This window comes from Peromyscus leucopus, chromosome 2 (genome assembly GCF_004664715.2).
Source record: "Peromyscus leucopus breed LL Stock chromosome 2, UCI_PerLeu_2.1, whole genome shotgun sequence".
NCBI classification, from domain to species: domain Eukaryota; kingdom Metazoa; phylum Chordata; class Mammalia; order Rodentia; family Cricetidae; genus Peromyscus; species Peromyscus leucopus.
In genome coordinates, this window is record NC_051064.1 from 30,813,595 (window position 1) to 30,833,347 (window position 19,753).

A 19,753-nucleotide genomic window follows, 5' to 3' on the forward strand; every position below is an offset into this window, starting at 1 on the left:
TGCAGGCCCAATAGGGCACCAGATATCATTACAGGTGGTTTTAAGCCACCATGTGGTTGCTGGGAATTAAACTCAGGACCACTGGAATAACAGTCAGTGCTCTTCATGGTTAAGCCGTCTATCTAGCCCTGGATCATGAAGATTTTTACCTATGTCTTCATTGTCTACAAGCTTAGATGTGTGACAATCCAAAGTCAAATGTCTCATTTTATTCATATTTGTCAGCCACCCTTTTCTTGTTTCATGATTAAGCACCTTAGAATCACACAAGATATAGCAATGCATTTAAATGCACGTCCCTCCTCTTAACTTAAATCTTTGAGGATAAATGAAGATACTTATTGTGTGTTTAAAATTCTACAGCTAATGATAAAATTTGAAAACTTAAGGAAGTAAGTCCTAGGACAGTATAGCTGGTGTTCTCATTCTCACTAAAGTAGTTAGTGGTCAGAACAGTTAGAATAGACTCTGGACACACACAGTGTGAAGATGAGAACCTTGCTAATCATTGAAGGATAAACCATGGCTCTTTTTCTACCTGTAGACATTGCAGTTGAAGGAAGAAGAAAACAAGCGGTTAAATCAAAGACTGGTAAGAGTTTTCTGGTTGTGTCTATTTTTAGTTTGTATTTTGTTATAGTCATCTTCCACCTGAAGGACAAATGCTGTTCTAATTTTTTTTAAATACTTATTTAAATGGAAAGGGGGCATGTGTGTCACCATGGTATGAGTATGGAAGTCAGAGGAGAACTTTCAAATTAAGTTCTTGCCACCACATGGGCCTGGGGATCGAACTCAGGTCATCAAGAGAGTGGTGATTCCAGCAAGGCATGTACCACCTCTGCTGTTTTCTTTTGCCGTTACACAACAACAAAAATTAGATGTTCTGTACTAATAGACTACTAATTAAAAAGGCTTTAAAGATGTTACCCAATACATTTTTTATGTAGTGTCCCCAAGGGAATATAAGCCCCATTTGGCTGAGATTTTCACTAATATTTTGCTGTTTTGTGTTCATAGGGCAGTAGGGTTCAAGAAACATTTTTAAACTGCTTTGTTCTAGCACCTAGAATAGTAGTAACCAGAGAAGCAGAGAAACTCCGATGTGACCAAGAGTTATTAGCACATGCATCCAGACCTGGTATCTAGAGAAGTGTACTTTCCCACTTATTTACTGTCTTCACACAGAAGTATTTACATGTTGTTCTCCAAACTTAGACCTTTATTTAGAGTGAACTTTTAAGAAATCTGTATAAGACTGAACATGTGTTAAAAATGGATGATCAGTCTTAACTTTACTGGTAGAATATATATCATTTTTCTGGTTAATTTTATCAAATTTCTGAAAGCTGATAGGCCTTCCTAGTCAGACAGTAAATTCCATTGTTGCCTAAGCCCTGCTCAGTATGAGTGTTTGGAAGGGAATGGATGAAATTTAGTGCACCAAATCTAGATTTCATTGTTGAATTTACTGACGTAAATATAAGTGTGAACTTTTCAGCTTAAACACAGATTGAAGTGTGTCACCATACCTTTCTGAGTATGGTACTTTAGATGTGTGCAGCTCATGAATGATTCCTTCTTTTGTACCAGATGTCTCAGAGCATGTCCTCAGTATCTTCACGGCATTCTGAAAAAATAGCCATTCGAGAGTAAGTATATCACTTTTATTTTGTGGGTTTTAAATCAAATTGTTAAGTACTGAAAATGGTATCATCACAATGATCATTTAGACCATGCTCATTGAGCCAAGTGCCTTGTGCATAGTGGTAGTGTAAAAGCTCATTGGAAAGCAAGGTTTTTCACAGTTATCCTAGAGTCCCAGGGACTATATTCTGAGTCATTCCATTACAGTTCTGCTATTCACACAAAAACCCTTGAGGCTTTTCTTTTCACTGGCTAACATTTCAGCTGCTGTCCATTCTGAAAACAGCTTTATCTTCCTAGTCCTATTTCAAATTGGAAGATCTTGATTTCAGGTTATTGTGCTTCCTCCATTTTATGTTTAACTATGTGCTATAAATTCAGAGTATACTTTAAAATTTTCATCATTTGAACAGTTTAATATTATAGCTTTCCTGGTACAGATTTACCCACAGAAGTAATTGTTTCTCCTGTGGGTTTTCTGGAAGGAGCTCTGGAGTATAAAGAAAAGCATCATATCAGCTCATGAACCCTGTGCTGTCATTCAAGAATTACTGAACTTTAAACACTTACTTACTTGGTTTTCTTGAGACAAGAGTCTTACCTTGTAGCCCAGGCTGGCCTGGCACACAGCATCTTCTTGACTTGCTGCCTCAAATGTTAGCATTAAAGGGGTAAACTATAGTACCCAGCTTCTGAATTAAATATTTGTGAAGACCCTTATTTTATTTAGAATAGATTTTTGTTGTTAATTGGTTTGAGGTTTTCTTGTTTGTTTGTTTTGTTTACTGTTTTTTTTTTTTATAGTTTTTAGATATCTGTTCTGGCCCTAGCATCTCAGATCTGTTTTATCTTCTTTGGTTGATAAAATGGCAAGATGGCTCTCTGTGCTTAACCACCTGTGCATCAAATCATTGGTCTTTGGAAGATTAGAGATAAGCTTAGCACATCTACCTCATAAGACCCTTTACCTCCTGTTACTATATTAGCTTTTGGTGTTTTGTCAAAACATTGCTTACCCCATCATTGCAGCAGTGTTTAAAACTTTTCCTACACCATGCTTATGGCATCAGCCTGTAGTCCTAATGCTGAGAAAGTGAAGGCAAGAGACAACTGGCTGCAAGTCAAAGGCCAGCCAGTAGCACATAGCAAGACCTTGTCTCAAAAAAAGGGAAGGGGAGAGCTGGAGAGATGGCTCAGCTGTGAAAGGCTAGACTCACGTCAAAAAAAAGGGGGAAGGGAAAAAACTTGATAGTTGTCTTTATCATCTGGAAAACCTAAGCATATAATATTACCCTGGTAACTAAAATCTGAGGCTGATTTTCAGAACCTGTTAGTATTTTTAGTACATTTTGAGATGTAGACACTAGTAAGTGCATGTAGGCAGTTGTAACTGTGTGTTCATCTGTTCCTTAAGGTCTGTACTGAGGCTTTCTGAAGCCTGACTGAATACATGGACTTAGTTCAGAGTGCTACACTTAAGAATTGAAATGCCAGGGATGTATCTTGGTATAAAATGAAACATTACATGGGAAGAATTATCCTGTTACTAGATATTTCTCCCACCCGGTACAAAGTAGTTTTTTTTTTCCTCTTTTCTTTAATTAGATAATGAAATTTTTATTAAGACAATTTTTAGTCTTTAAAAATTGCCGGCAGTTGCTTTAAATATCTATACAATTAAATGAAAGGGACTTGGGGGCACTATCAAGCCATCTCTGGGTGTATATCACAGAATGCATAGATTTCCCCCTCCATTGGATTCCAGGGATTGAACTCAGGACTACAGGTTTATCAACAGGTTCTTCTGTTGACTGTGACAGCTTCTCACCCCCTCAAGTTCATTTAATTGTGCAGTATTTGTTTATGACCTATATGCACATCCTATCTACTTCAAATCATCTCTAGATTACTCACAATATGTAGTTCAAATGCATTACAAATAGTGTTAATTTGTATCACATAGCATATTGACAAAGTAAACTTGGGTGAGCATCTCAGTGCAGAGACCGGCCTTTTTTCCACAGCAGTTATGCCTGAACCATTGTTTGACTCTGGTAGATCTCGAACTCACAGACTCAGAACCAGTTGGATACTCTCAAGTTTGTATCACATGTGATGAACTCTATCTAGGACAGTAACCTTCCTCTCCTTAGTTTTCAGGTGGGAGATTTGGTTCTCATCATCCTAGATGAGCGGCATGACAATTATGTGTTGTTTACTGTTAGTCCTACTTTGTATTTTCTGCATTCAGAGTCTCTTCCTGCCCTGGACCTCAAACCAGGTGAGGGAGGTAAGTGTCACATACAGTTCTGAAGTATTAATCTTGAGTGGAGGACATATATTCTGCTGTTGTGTATTATATACACAAATTAAGTCATTAGGAGGAAAATCTCTTTTTTTTTTTTTTTTTTTTTTTTAACAAAATTCTACATTAGTTACATAATTTTTATGGACTTAATTGATTAATCTAAAATTGACTGTAGTGTTCTACAGTGGATCAACTGATCAGACTGTTTAAGTATTCAAACATTATATAACCTAATTGCAATATTACTGTCAAAAGTCTCAGTTCATTCTGTTGACAATTAGCATATGGTTACTTGCTCCTGAAGATATTACCCGTGTTTGTCAGATAAGGAGTTTAAGTAGTGTCTTTCCTACACTACTTACAATTTTGTTTTCCTGCCTTATTCACTGTGCTCATTGAGCCGTCATCATCATTGTTGTTTTGTGAGATTTTATTTTGTAGAGACAGTGAGCTTTGTTAAACATGCTGAGTAACAATGCCCATTATTTGTTGGATCATTAAAGAATTCAAAGAGAAGAGAATAGCTATTTCTGGAATTATTAGACTGAAACTGCTTAGAAAATGTTTACCAAGCCAGGTGTGGTGGACCATGCCTTTAATCCCAATACCCTGTCCTGGTAGATACAGGCAGATCTCTTGAGTTCTAGGCCAGAGTGAGTTCCAGGACAGCCAGGGGTACACAGAGAAACCTTGTTCGAAAACAAAGAAAAGAAAAAAGTCAGTTTGCCCAATATGAACTGATGTTCTTATTTGAAATGGCCTCTAAACAAAAAAACCCACTTTGGAGCTAGGGCAATGTCATTTGACTACTCCATCATGCTCTTTGATGGATGAGCTATTTAGAATATCTGTGGGATGGACATGAAAAGTGAGAAGATAAACATACAACTTGTTTTCACCTTGAAATTTGTAGCATTTTTCTTATTTATTTTTGGCTTTTTGACAAAAAGTCTCATGTGTCCCCGCCTGGCCCCAAACTGTCCTGCATCTGAGGTTGATCTTAAACTCCTCTCTCTGTACCTCCCCAGTACTGGATTTACAGTCACGGAGCTCTGAGCCTGGCTTCATCTCTCTTTCTTCTGGCCTTGTTTTTGGTTCACTTGTTTAAACTTTTATTTTCTTGGTGGACTTTTGTTTTTCATAGTCTGGGGATCAAATCTAGTGACTTGTCTCTAAGTTGTATCCCAGCTCTTTACATTTTTAGGTGAAATGCTATAAAGATTCATAAGACAAGGAAAATTTGCCTTATTTGTATTATTTACATTCTAAAAATGTAAATCTGGAAATGTGCACAGCTATTATAATTAACTCTAGAAGACAGGGCTTGCCTTCTCATTAGTGTTCTTGTACTCTCCACTATTCTCGGTCTCTCTGTACAGGAAGTCCACTTCAGGACTTAATTTTTATTATTATTATTATTATTATTATTATTATTATTATTATTATTAGTTTCTTACTGAATCCCAGTTGTCTTGACATTGCTGTGCTAGGGACACTGTGGTTGCAGGTTCCAACCCACATTGAAGGGCTGACACTCAGAAGGCTGTTTCACCCTTTGAGAAGTGGAGGTCACCATCATAGTTCCTTCAGTAGGTGGCAGTGTTGAGTTATTTGTTCATGATGCCAACTTAGTTTACTAGTGTTCCTTGAAGGAGTATCTTTTAAAGCACGTGTATAGTTACATGTTAGAAAGTACAACAAATTTTTTCCTTCAGTAAACAAAAAAATTAGTTTCAGTGATTTCAATGGTTTTAAAACTCTTACATGTTGTTGTGAGAACACCATTACTATTTTGATTCTGCAGTTCTTTTTTTTTTCCATGAACTTTGAAAAATAAATTAACAATTTATTTACTAGCTTCAGGTGCATCTAGAAGACCCTGGGTCCTTGGAAAAGTAATGGAAAAGGAATATTGTCAAGCCAAAAAGGTAAGAACTATACCCTATAATAGTAAACCTAGGAATTTTATTGTATGAAAATGGTTACTAGTATTTTGAGATTTTTGCTCAGTTTAATTAGAGCTTGAGTTTTATTTAATTGAGTCTGGCCAGAAGTCTTATAAGTATTGCTATTATATTTAGATAGAAGAGGTAGATTGCCAACAGCTAGCGTAACTCATGTTAAAAGCACACGACATAACTGCCAGCAACAGTGAACTCTGTGTAGAGTTGATCTTTACTCATTTCCATATGCTACTCCATTGATGAAAGATGCTCTCAAGTCTTTATTTGGAGACTAAACTGAAATTAACAAGCCAGGATTGGTAGTATACTGTAATCAAAGCAATCAAGAAGCCAAGGCAGAGACAGAAGGATGGGTAGTTCCAAGCCATCCTGGGCTATGAATACATATGCCTGTAAACACAGTCTTTGGGAAGCAGGGCCAGAAGGGATGCTACAAATGTGAAGCCAGTCTAGTCTGCATAGTGAGTGCCAGGGAATGAGGGGTAAGACTGTGTTAGAGACAGAGGGGTTAGCTATAGTACCCCCAATGCCAATGTTAGTTAGCCAGTATATTATCACTTGGTCAAGAGCCCCTCCCCAATATTCTAGCATTAAGCAGTATGATTGAAGGGGACTTGTATAATTTGATTCAGTCATTTAGTGATTCCATTTTTTTCTTTCCCTCTTAGGCACAAAACAGATTTAAAGTTCCTTTGGGGACAAAGTTTTACAGAGTGAAAGCTGTGTCATGGAATAAGAAAGTATAGCCACAGAAGAAATCTACATCTGATAACATTTTCTGATTTGTCCTCTAGTGCTAATAAATCACTCCAAAACAACTGGCCATCCTTTTTTACAAAAGTCAACATGACAGTATGCTTCATTGGTGGACTTCACTTACCTTTTAAGTGGATACATCTTAGGAACAATAAATTCATCAAAATTCTTGGCTGAATCAAGATGGTTTTGTTTTGTTTCCACCCAAAAACTAGAAATGCGGACCAAACTAGTTAATGTTCTCCAAGGGCAAAGCCTACACTGTGGCTTGTGACTAGCCTCATTAATTGCCTGTTAATAAACATTAGCTGAATAGATACCAGTGTTGTTGTTACCAGCATTTGTTCTGTTGTGAACTCAAGAGTCCTTGCACTCTTTAACACGTTCTTTATAAAATGTGTAAATCCTTCCAAGCTATTTAAAGAGGAGTGTTATTGCATGCAGATAATCGTAATTTTGAGTTTGCCTCAGAAGACTGCTAACAAATTCTTTAATTTTTTTAAGATACCCTTTGATGTTTCAAAAAATTAACAATGTAATTTGACTGACTTTAAGATCGGCCATAAATAATGAGCAATCTTCAAAAGCACTTTCCACACAGATCATCTGGTCTCCCAGGGAAGAAAAGTCTGCACCACTAATATTTTCAAGTGCAGGACTCAGACTTCTCAGCTCTTAGGACTGTTTCAAATAATCATATTGATGAACTCTTAATTCATGATTGAGCTTCAAAAAAGATATTCATTGTACATTAACATTTAGAGGTCATTTAAATAACAAAATAGTGTATTGTAAAGGACCTGTACAATTTTAAGACAATAAAGAATTGAAAATGTAAATACGTGTGCCTTTTGAAGGTTACATTTTTAATCTATTTGCGTGATTGCTGGGAAGGGTGAAAAAATTGTTCTGTATCAAAGAGAAACATGTTTATTACAAAAATGTTGTTTGTATCCTGTGTAACAGTGAAGTGGTGTTCTGTGAAAGAGAACCATGTAAACTCAGACTTTAGAAGTTGGCACTGAGCAAATGTGCTGAAGTAGCTAGTTAATTGGAAAGAGTGTTTTCAGGGTTGTTGCTAGAGAGGAGTAATAAAATGATTCTTTTTCAGAAATATTTAATTTCTTCATAAAAATAAGTTGGATATTTTTATAAATATGTACTCTAATAGAACGAAAATGGAATAAACATAGTGTATAGAATACTGAATTTGACAACATATTAATGAATAAATGAACAAATGATTTCATATGTTTCTATTCTATCCTTTGATGACATCTTTATGCAGATACTACAAGTATAACAAATGACTATTTTTTTAACAGTTGTGTCTGACTCTGCTAAGGCAGGCCATTTTACTTAATGCTCTTCAGATTTAATATATGGTTATTATTCTATGGAATTATTGGAATTATTGCTGTGACACACTAAATCTCTTTCCTTAATACTGATCTTTATTGTTAGTTGTGGTTGTTGATTATTTTTGTTACATGGTGCGTTCATATTCATCTTGTCACTGTTCACACATATGTTTCAAAAGCAAATGAAAACTAAAATGATTTTGTTAGAAGAGAAACAACATTTCTAGGAACCTAAATTCTTTGAGTTCTTAGTTTTTTGCATAATTAGAAGCAATATGAGCTTTGTAGCTAAAATGCCTGACTTTCAGTCTCAGATATGACTTTTAGATAGACTTCCATAAACTGACTCATTTGTCCCATGTTTAAAACAGGGTAATGGAATCTACATAATATGGTTTGCACTTTTAATGCAAATTATAAACATTAGTGATTTAAGCAATTTTAAGAATGTGTTCAGAGCCGGGCGGTGGTGGCGCACGCCTTTAATCCCAGCACTCGGGAGGCAGAGCCAGGCGGATCTCTGTGAGTTCGAGGCCAGCCAGGGCTACCAAGTGAGTCCCAGGAAAGGCGCAAAGCTACACAGAGAAACCCTGTCTCGAAAAAAAAAAAAAAAAAAAAAGAATGTGTTCAGTACTCAACAAACATTAGCTATTATGAAGATTTCTTTCTCTGGACAGTATAGTCCTGTGGTGGGGGGGGGGAATGTATGTAGCTTTGGGGGGCCAGATGCAATCCCAGCATCTCAGGAGGCTTAGGCAGGAGTTCTTGAGCAATAGGGAGAGCCCACCTGAAGAGCAGGTAGGAGAAAGCTTCTATTGTAAACTTTTTCTTTTTTTTCTTTTTCAGTTTTTTGAGACAGGGTTTCTCTGTGCAGCCCTGGCTCTCTTGGAACACACTCTGTAGACCAGGATTCTGGGCAGTGGTAACGCATACCTTTAATAACAGCACTCAAAAGGCAGAGGCATGCAGATCTCTTAGTTCAGGGCCAGCCTGGTCTACAGAGTAAGTTTCAGGACAGCCAGGGCTGCATGGAGAAACCCTGTCTAAAAAAAGGGGGGGGGACGGGGGGGGGGGGGGGCGGAATGCACATGTTATATATGTGACAGTAATTTGATACAGTAAAAGCACTATATTTGCCTGGCTCATACCTATAAATCCAACATCTCAAAACATCTGAAGCAAGAGGACACAAAGTTTAAGCCAACCTGGGCTATAAGACCCTGTCTCAGAAAAATAAGTAAAAGCAATGTGCAAAACTCTTATAAATTAATACTGTACTGTTTTGAAAAGTGAATAAGGTGTCATCAGAGAGGCTTCATCCAACAACTGAAGGAGACAGATGCAGACCTACACCCAAACATTAGGTGGAGTTCAGGGAATCCTGCAGAAGAGGGGGAAAAAGATTGTAGGAGCCAGAGGGTTCAAGGACACCTCAAGAAAACCCACAGAATCAACTAACTTAGGCTCACAGGGGCTCACAGACTGAACCAACAACCAGAGAGCCTGCACAGGACTAAACTAGACTCTCGGCATATATGTCAAATATGAGTAGCTTGGTCTTATGAGACTCTTAACAGTGGGAGCAGGGGCTGTCTCTGAATCTTTTGCTGGGTTTAGGGACCCTATTCCTTATTCTGTATCACCTTGCCCAGCCTTAATACATGGGAAGTGCTTGGTTTTACAGCAACTTTATATGCCATATTTTGTTGATACTCATGGGAGGCCTGCCCTTTCCTGAACAGAAATGGAGGAGAAATGGATTGGGGTGTGGGGACAAGGGGGAGGAGACTGGGAGAAGAGGAGGGAGGGAAAACTACAGCCAGGATATAAAATAAATAAATTACAAAAAAAAAAAAAGTTAATAAAGTATAAAAGTTTTTTTTTTTTTTTTTTTTTTAATAGTATACTGTGGCCCTGAATGTATGTTTGTTTTTGCTTTTGAGACAGGGTCTCTGTATCCTTGGCTGTCCTGGAACTCACTGTGTACACCAGACTGGCATCAAACTCACAGAGATCCACCTGCCCCTGCCTCCCAAGTGCTGGGATTAAAGGTGTGCGCCACCATCCCTAGATAATGTGAATATCTATGTCCCCTCCATTCTGTTTCCATGCCTCTAACATACAATTTCATGTTGCAAGTGTTCCTCAAGAGTCTGTTCCTTCAAATTTAAGAGTAAGATATTAAAATCTGATTGTGAACTATATTTACCTTTCTGTGATAAAACAGTAAAGAATGTCCATGATAACAGCGCAGAGGTTGCTGATGGGAGATTGCTAGCTGGAGCAGCAGCTAAGAGTTCATATCTGAACTATGTTACACATTACCAAGTTCAACTGCATGCGGCTAGCATTGGCACCTCTGGATCACAGCCTCTATATGTTGACCCCGAGGAAACACTTTCTAGAAGAGTTGCCTCCTTAATCACAACTTCATCTTCCCCTACTGGCCAGTATCGATTGTTGCAGCAAAGCAAAGATTTCGTTTTAGTGCCTCTGGTCACTTGTTAGTCACAGCCACAGCTGACCAGACTTCACAGGTCCTGATCAAGTATTTAAGCAACTCTTAAACTTCCCTCTTCATCTGCATTGCTCTTGTCTTCCAAACCCTCACTACAACCCACTCAGCTCTGAACACTCTATTGGCATTTCCAGCCCACAGTTCCAAGATCCTTTCACAACACTACCAAAAACATGGACAGGTCTGTCACAATATCCCACAAGCCTGGCAACAATTTCTATCTTAGTTTTCTATTACTGGATCAAACACCATGACCAAAGGTAATGTGGGGAGCAAAGGGTTTCACCTCTAAACTCAGGTCACACTCTGTAACAGAAGGAAGTCAGGGCAGGAACTGAAGCAGAGGCCATAGAGGAGTGCTGCTTACTAGCTTGCTTCCCACAACTTGCTCAGCCTATTTTCTCATAGAACTCAGGATTACCTCCCCAGGGGTAGGTAGTCTGGACCCTCCCACTTCAATCATTAAGGAAATGCCCTAACAGGTTTTCCTAAAGACTACTAATAGAGACTTGTCTCAATTGAAGTTCTTCCCAGATAATTTTAGCTTGTGTCAAACTAATGAAAGATTTTAACATTTTATTATATTTATTTGGAGTAAAAGGGGAAGATTCGGATTTTGATACAGAACACATTGACTATGTCAATCACCAGGGGAGTATTACCTATTCAGTAGTATTATAGTAAGCCATAAAGGAGGTTGTTTTTTCATCTTGTCAGTTCTCAGTGTTTTACCATTTTAGTATGCAAATCCTGTCTTGGACACATTTATTCCTAGATGTTTCAGTGTTGTCTGATGCCACTGTTTTGTCACACTTCACTAATTTTCATTTGTTGTTTTTATATTCTGAAACTACTATTTGCTTTACTCAGAGAGTGGGTGGGCCAGTATAGTTCCACTTCTTCCTTGGTTGCCCTTCTATAACATCAATACTTTGTCATGTAGATGTGAAAGTAGGCATCTGTGTCTTGTTTATGGTGAAAAAGCATTGTCTATCACCATTAACATGTTAGCTAAATCATAATTCAGGTCTCTCAGAGTGCTAGTGTATTATGAGGAAGCAACTGTAGGGGTCACTTTATCTAGCTCAGCATACTGACTTAACAGTGACTTTTGTGTTGGTCATGACCACACAACATCCATACTCAAAATCTTCAGCTTGCTGAGCTCAACTCGGAGTAGTCCTTTATTTTAACTAAGTTACTTTCGCAGACTGAACATTTAGGATTTGTTTCCTCTGTCTTGCCTCACCGAAACAGCTAAAAATAAGCCAACTGACATACATTGAACATAGCCTGGCAACCTCTGCAAGCATGGCAGTTTTGCTAGTGTGGCAAATTGTTTTAGTTGTTTTTTGACATAAGCCTCCACATTTGCAGTCTTCAACAGCATTTTCTCTACCTTTTTAACCTCTACCAATAGTCTGTTCTCTATTACAACAGTATGTTCTGGGGTTTTTTGTTTCATCTGGATCTTTCTGTTGGAACTTCTATGTGTTGTGTGACTGATCGTTTTAACAGTTTGGGGTCTAAGAACAAAATTTATTTGCACATTTGACAGCAGAAGTGTATTGATGGGTGGGGCGGAATAGTCTATATGGTGGTGTCTTCACAGATTAGACTTAAGAATGCATTATGTAGCCCTTTCGAGAACTGATGCTTACAAAGAGGCAACAGCATTCTGGTAAGAGTGACAACAAAGGCAGAGGTTTCTACCACATTCTTTGGGTCAAACTTGGACTCAACACAGAGTTAACATGCTTGGGGGAGGGGAGAATTGTAAAATTACATTCATTTAAAAAAATTGGGCCTGAAATAGTTGTTGTCCTTTTAAGATTTAGACAGATATCCTTGGTCTTTTAAAAAGATGCGGGCTGGGGATACATCTTAGACTGCTTAGTTGGGTTGGTCTTCAGCACCACAAGAGCAAAAATCATATGAATGAATGTGGACTAATGCCAACCAAAGTTGGTAATGCTTAATCTTCATAAATTTACCTGTCTTGATTATTCAAAACTAGGATGCACAACTTATTAATGCCTACTTATCAGTAGCTCTTATGTTCATCATACTCTCACTACATTGTCTTTAGCCAAACTTTTTAAGTAGTACAATTTATAATCTTTATGGATGAGAAGGAAATTATTTCAAGCAGTTCTTAACATAGTGTTAAAGAGATGAAACAGCTGCAAGCTATTTAGTTTACATACTTCTTGGGTGTCTCAGACTTGGCCGCTGCTTAGAGTAGCAATACCTGTCTGTTTCTTTCATTCCTGCCTTAAAGCTTGCTAGCAATGGTGTTTCCAATGTTAAGAAAAGGTGGCCACCCTCCAGGTTTTACCTTTCATTTAACCTCCAATCTAAGCAGTAACAGGCATATGTCCCATTAGAGTGCAGCTCAGGGCTGCCTTGATAGGGAGAGATTATGCCCCATGGAAACACTGTGCTGAATTTTTTCTCACACATCATCACTTAAGTCAGTGCACTGTTATTCCTTAAAGTTGCACTCGACTTCATTTTGACCATTTTAGAAGTGCTTCCCATAGCTCTTAACAGTTTTTTGTTTTGTTTTGTTTTACAAATGTTAAGATATATTTTAGAACTCTGGTTTTGTGGTACCTAAAAAAAGAAGATCTCAATATGATGTTGTAATCCTCCTTCTTAACTGCTTTAGAAATTTCATCATCCAATTCCAGTAGAGCTGGAGAGTTCGTGTTGTTGGTGTACTTGTAATCTCTCTGGAATTCTGCTTTTCAAGTGAATGTGACCTTAACTAGCCCAGGAGATGAACATGAATGCTTATGTTCTTCTTAACTACAGGTCCTCCGAAAATGTATAGCCTGTCTCACAAGCATAAACTGTCTACATTCTCATCATATTCTGTCACCATGGATTACATGTTTTTCTCCATATACAACATCTTTCAGTACAGCTTCTGAAGGCATCTTACTGCCTTTAAAGCAGGTTTGAGTTTCCTAATAGAAATCTATACTTTTCCCTTCTGTCATCATCTACTTAATAGCTATTTCACAGACATACCACATTTTCATGAGTGTTCCCATTTAGCCTCAGTCAAAGGAGGTGAGAGCAGCTTCCTGTGGATCTTGATGGTGGTCATTTTATCTGAAAACTTCCAGAAGAGGGCTTGCCTTACAGTCATGAAAGAAATGGACATATTTGAAAATATAGTGAGATTTGATATACTATGGCTGGCTAATATTCATGAGATGCCTGCCTGTATCTGAAGAGAAACAATGGAGGAGGAATGGAGGTGGGGTGGGAGTGGGGTACTGGGAAGAGCAGAGGGAGGGGAAACTTTGATTGAGATGTAAAAACAAAAAATAATAATAAGCAGAAAATACAGTAAGATGTACTAGAAGTAACAATGTCCTTCTAAATAAGAACATACAGAAATGCACTGTGGGTTTGAGCATCACTCTAGTCCTGATAAGGCCACTGGGATGGGAGTAGCAGGTCGTCTCTCAGTTCTAGATCCTGGTTTGCGAGCAGATCTTCACACTAACCTGTGCTGACTAGAAACATACATACCCCTCACAGTGACAAAAGTCAGTCTAGCTGAGACTATTAAAATCTCACATCATAAGCTAGCAACAGTTCTTAGGCCAGAACATCCAAGCTAGGTAGGGTTTATTAACCTTTGCACTGCTGTAACAGAATGCCTGACCAAAGCAAGTTAAGAACTCTTGACTCCTGACTTTGTGGCAGCAGAAACTCATATCATGAAGGCAAAAGCTCACATTAGGCTGACCAAGAAGCAGTGAGACATGAAAAGGGCAGGGGGTCAAGGGCTGGGGGGACAGCATATCCCTGAAAACGTCCTCCAATGACCTACTGCCTTCATCTGGTTTCCACCTCCCAAAGTCTTCAGAACCTCCCCAGATAGCTGGGACCAAGGGTTCAAAACTTCATACTGAGGATATTTCAGGTTAAATGTGATGAGACTGTGTATATAACATGTTGAAAGGAAATGGTTCTATTCTCAGAACAAACATGAGACGTCATCTCAACCTGAAATAATCATCACTTTAATGGAAAGTGCTATTGTAGCCTACAAATATGGCCAGTTTCCTGAACACTTTCATGAATCAATATTAATTTTGTCATATTTTTTCATAAATACACACCAGGCCAAAAAGATTTACTTGTTGTAATAAGGTTACCAAGAGAAAAATATTAATGAATTCTTTATCTCTGCTGGAAGTCAGGATTATGAAAAAGTTGTCAAATTGCCTTGGCTACTCTCCAACTCTTCTGTTGCTGAAGACACCACATGTTGAGTCATAGAACATGGAGAAATTAGGCTAGCACTGACTTAGAGCTTCCTTCTTACCTTCTAGCTTTCATGGTGCTGGGAAGTGTATTGCACAGTACTAGAAGAGAAAAGTACTTATTAATCCTACCCCATGTTGACTGTGAGCTACAAGAATGAGTATCCTGTCAAGATATTTCCACTGATGGCATGGAGAATTTAAGAGTAACCAAATATTTTTTTATTGGACTTAAAACCCACTCCATGAGATGGAACCAACACCTGGTATTGGTATTGATGCCAAGAACCTGTGGCTAGATAGATCTAGGCCTAGGGGAGAACCCACTGCTATTATTCTGTTAAATAAAGATAAGATTATAACAACTTCTGATGGCATCACTATGCCCATAAATTAATACAATCCTCAGCCTTCATCAGAGAACCTTCATCTTACAGTAAATGACAATTAACTAAGAAACAACTACTTATTTTGCAAAGAATAAGAGACTTCAGAGTCCTCAGCCCTAAATGAGACATCTATATCACACTTCTCCCCAACAAGGCCAAGGGATCATTGAAGAAGAGATGGCAGAAAGATTGTAGGAGTCAGGGGTGATAGATGACTACAAGCAAATGGTGTTTCATGGACACAACATGGCCATTGGCACATGTGAATTCACACAGACCAAGTTCCAGAATGGATTAGTATGGTGATATTTGATTTTTACTGAAATGTGATTTTATTTGTATGTTAATAAATAAAGTTGCCTGGGGTCAGAGCTAATAGCAAGCCATTGCGGAAGCTGGGTGGTGGTGTTGCACGCCTTTAATCCCAGCACTTGGAAGGCAGAGCTAGGCAGATCTCTGTGTGTTCAAGGAGACAGCCAGCATGGAGACACATGCCTTTAATCTCAATACAAACCATAGAGGACCTGGAGGTCTGTACAGACAGGCAGTGACAAGGAGGTCATGTGGTTGGGTTTACAACCAATGAGAAGGCAGAATAGAAAGTCAATAAAAAGGACAAACAAACAGGAAGGAGGTCTCTTGCTGAGGAGGACAGCAGCAGCAGTGAAGGGTAAGGTTTTTAGCTCTTAGCTATCGCTCTGACCTCTTGGGCTTTCATCTTTGCATTGGCTCTGTGTTTCTTATTTAATAAGACAGTTATATCTACAAATTAGGAAGGTGGGCAGGAAATTCCCACTAGCTGAAGAGTTATTGGCAATTAGTAGCTCCTTAGAAAAGAAAGCAGTTTTCTCAAAGGGTATGACCCCTGTGAATCTGAACACCTTCCAGGACAGGCCCCACACTCAGGGCAGCAGAAATTGTATTCCACAAGTTTTGGTTGCTTGCTTGTTTATGACTAGATCTCTTTACATAGCCCTGGCTGTTCCAGAACTCACTATGTATATCTGCCTGCCTCTGCCTCCTGAGTGCTGGGATTAAAGATGTGTACTACCATGCCTAGATGACTCCATAAATTTTTTAAAAATGTAAACGACAGGAAGTTGAATTGGTAGGAAAGTGGTAGGTGGGAGTAGATCTTGATGTTGAAGGGAATATGATTAAACTGCATTTTTATGCAGTTCTCAAGGAAATAATGAAAATGTTATTTTAAAGGAGTGGGAGTTGCCTGGAAAGCAAGAAAAAAGAGCAAAGGATAGATGGTTGTGACAGCCAGTTGGAAAAGCCATCTGACCTGGGGCATGCTTTCTTGGGACTATTCAGGCAGGCACACCCTAGTTTTCCCTCTGTTCTCTTTTCTAGAGCTCTTCTTTGGCCCCTTTCTTGATTGTTGCCCATCTCAATTGCTTAGAATTTTAGAAGATGAATAGCTGTACTGTGTCTCTGACAGACCTTGGCTGGGCTGCTCATTCCTTTAGAAGCCGCATCCCCTTGGACTGTTTCTCCAGTTTACAAGTTATTTTCCCAACATGTCAAGGACCCCCACCAACCTGTGATCCAGGTTTGCATTTTTTTCAACATGAAATAAGATCTTTCTGTGTATTTTCCCATATAAGTTTGCTGAAGCTCAAAGAGGTTAATCTAAACTGTTTTGATTAGCTTTATATTATTGTAACCAAATGCCAAAACAAAACAGCTCAATGGGTGAATTATCTGTTCTAGTGCCTAACTTCAGAGAGTTCAGTCCAGATTCCTTGGCTGTTGATTCTGGATCTGCAGTCCAGCAGAAAGCCATGGTAATGAGGGCAAAAGGCAGGAGCTGCTCATGACAGCGGACAGGAAACAGAGAGGGATAGGCATCTGGAAAAAAAGTACAGCGCTCAATGACTGTTCGCAGGGACCTATCCTCCATCTAGGTGGGACTTTGTAAAATTCCAGAAACTTGACAAAGTGTTCAGTGCGGGTCTTTGGGGAAGAATACTTCATCCCCCCAAAAGACTTATTGCTCAAAGGAATCATTAGTTCTTTTTTAAAAGCCAAATTAAAATAATGCAGCTTGTAGCATAGATAATGCCTAGGTCAGAGTCATTATACAGTGGTATGTTTTTATTTGTTTATTTATTTACAGATAGGCCTTAAATTCCACATATACCACTTTGACTAGCTTATTTTGAATTTTTCAAAATTTTACTTTATTATTATTGTTGTTGTTGTTGTTGTGTGTGTGTATGCACATGTGTGTGCAGGTACCTGTGAAGCCAAAAGAATGTACTGATTCCTACAGTGCTGAAGTTATAGGCCTGTGACCTGCAGACATGAGTGCTGGGAATGAAACCCTGGCCATGTGGAAGAGCAGCAAGCATTAACCACTGAGCTGTCTCCTGCCATTATTTTGAATTTTTAAAGCCAGGTCCTTCTTGATCTTCCTGGGAACACAGAGTACCACATAGGGGCCCCAGCTCTAGCATTGCTATCCTCCACTTCTTGACTGCAAGTGCTCGTTTTCTCTCTGGTCTCAGGCTAAAGTCTGCAGTCATATCAAAAGGATGGAGTCTAACTTGAATGACTGTCTTCCTCAGGGCCAAGAGGGAAAGTTAGGGAAATCTACCCAGCTTCCCTTATGAAACAAGAAGACACTGTGTTCGCTTCTCAAAGTAAGTCAACTCTTCTCCATGCCACATTCATACTCCAAAATAATGTCCAAGTGACCTGAAAATAGGAATTGTATACATTAAAAGGCAAGACAGGCACAGAATTAACTACTGTTAAAACAGGTGGATTTGTCCACCTATCAATGAAAGATATGCTTTAAGCCAAGTCTGGTGATGCCTGGATGAAATGCAGTATACAGGAGGTGGAAGCAGGGGGAATCACAAAATGAAGAGATCTTCTCTCAAAATCCAAGACTGGTGGTGTAAGTCAGACCATTCCCAGCACTAAAACAATGTCAGTATTTGTCTTTGATAACTGTAACAACCAAATGAAATGGCCAACATTACACAAGAAATATATTCAAATGTGCCACAGTGTACATCCAGAAGTGCACACAAAATATCAGGAAAATAAGTATACTCAATGTATGTGTATGTCAAAGTATTTTTTTAAATGCTAAAGAATTCTCTAAAAATTTGGAACTTGTTTTTGTAATTTTTGTTATATTTATTGATTTGTAGTGTGAGTGCTTGTGTGGGTTTGTGTACAAATGGTCATTTTGTAGTCCCAATTTAATTAAAATTTAAAGCTGGGGTTAGGGTTGAGGTATGGCTCTCTCTTTCTCTAAACCCAAGCATGTTTGCTAAAGGAAAAATCCAAAATCTCTGTCTCATATCAGATGAAGTCAACTGATTTGGAATAGAAGAAAACCAAAATTTAGGAACTTTTCTATATATAATGATCTCATAATCCTTCGGTTTTATTTTTAACTACTTAAAATTTTTCATAGAAATAAATATTAGCTCTAAATTTATAAGGCAATTCTGTATATGACATTTAAAATGTTTAAGTTTTCAGCAGTGAACCATAATCATTCATAACAGCAACATTTGATGTCTCTAATATAAGATGGGGCCCCACAATAATGATTTTATAGGGATTGTAATAATACTATCAGGGGACAAGGGCCACACAAGGATCAGTATTGGACTACAAACTGCTCAGGACAATACTAAGATTGCTTGCTGAGAGGGTCCAGCCTCATAGGATGCTTTAGCCATGATTCCATATAAGCTCTGCACTTTCCCATTACACAGACACTGGGCAATGAATGTTGCAACTGGTTTTCTCAGGATTTGGCCAACATTTCAATTTTTTCAGGGTATCATCACCCCCAGAGAACAGGAAGTAGTTTTTGGGACACAGTGCCCACATTCCTAAGAGGTGGGGAGAATGTTATTTGTTCATTTAGTAGGTTGTGGATGATTGTCAGAAGGTTATATTAATTATAACTGCTTAGCCATTAGCTCAGGCTTATTACTGACTAGCTCTTACACTTAAATTAACCCGTAATTCTCATCTATGTTTAGCCATGTGGCTTGGTACCTTTTCTCAGTTCTGCCTTGTTATCTTGCTTCTTCTGTGTCTGGCTGGCGACTCCTGACTCTGCCCTTCCTCTTCCCAGAATTCTTCTCATCTGCTTGCCCCACCTATACTCCTGCCTGACTACTGGCCAATCAGCATTTTATTAAACCAGTGTACAAGAGCATTATCCCACAACATTTCCCCTTTTCTGTCTAATTAAAAAGGAATGTTTTAACTTTAACATAGTAAAATTACATATAGTAGAACAGTTATCAAGCAAGAATTACAGTTACAATATCTAGTTGTATTTGGCAAAATTTAAGAAAATCTTTTATCTATCCTGTATTTGTGAGTCTAAGGTTTCATATCTAATTTATCTTTTATTATTACCAAGGAAAATTATAACTACCTAGTCTTCAACCACATCAAAGACCCCAGAAGGATATACTATTACCTAAGTAAACAGGAAGAGCATCCAAAAATCTAGAATGACAGAGACAGCTGGCTACC

At 38.4% G+C, this 19,753-nt stretch overlaps 1 protein-coding gene across 6 annotated transcripts in view; it reads left to right on the top strand.

Annotated features, from left to right (window-relative positions):
- The window catches only part of LOC114684038 (RB1-inducible coiled-coil protein 1), a 47,521-nt gene extending 39,597 nt beyond the window's left edge, over window positions 1-7,924 (top strand). For 2 of the 6 annotated variants that reach the window (XM_028858468.2, XM_037202456.1), the window contains 5 exons: window positions 545-592; window positions 1,594-1,652; window positions 3,801-3,937; window positions 5,813-5,883; window positions 6,588-7,924. In XM_028858468.2, the coding sequence (XP_028714301.1) occupies window positions 545-592; window positions 1,594-1,652; window positions 3,801-3,937; window positions 5,813-5,883; window positions 6,588-6,665 (393 nt within the window). In that variant the 3' untranslated portion in view covers window positions 6,666-7,924. Of the gene's footprint in view, window positions 1-544; window positions 593-1,593; window positions 1,653-3,800; window positions 3,938-5,812; window positions 5,885-6,587 lie in introns of those variants that run through there. The other 4 variants (XR_005090804.1, XR_005090803.1, XM_028858470.2 and 1 more) reach the window with 4 other exon arrangements.
- Window positions 7,925-19,753: the final 11,829 nt, after the last annotated feature.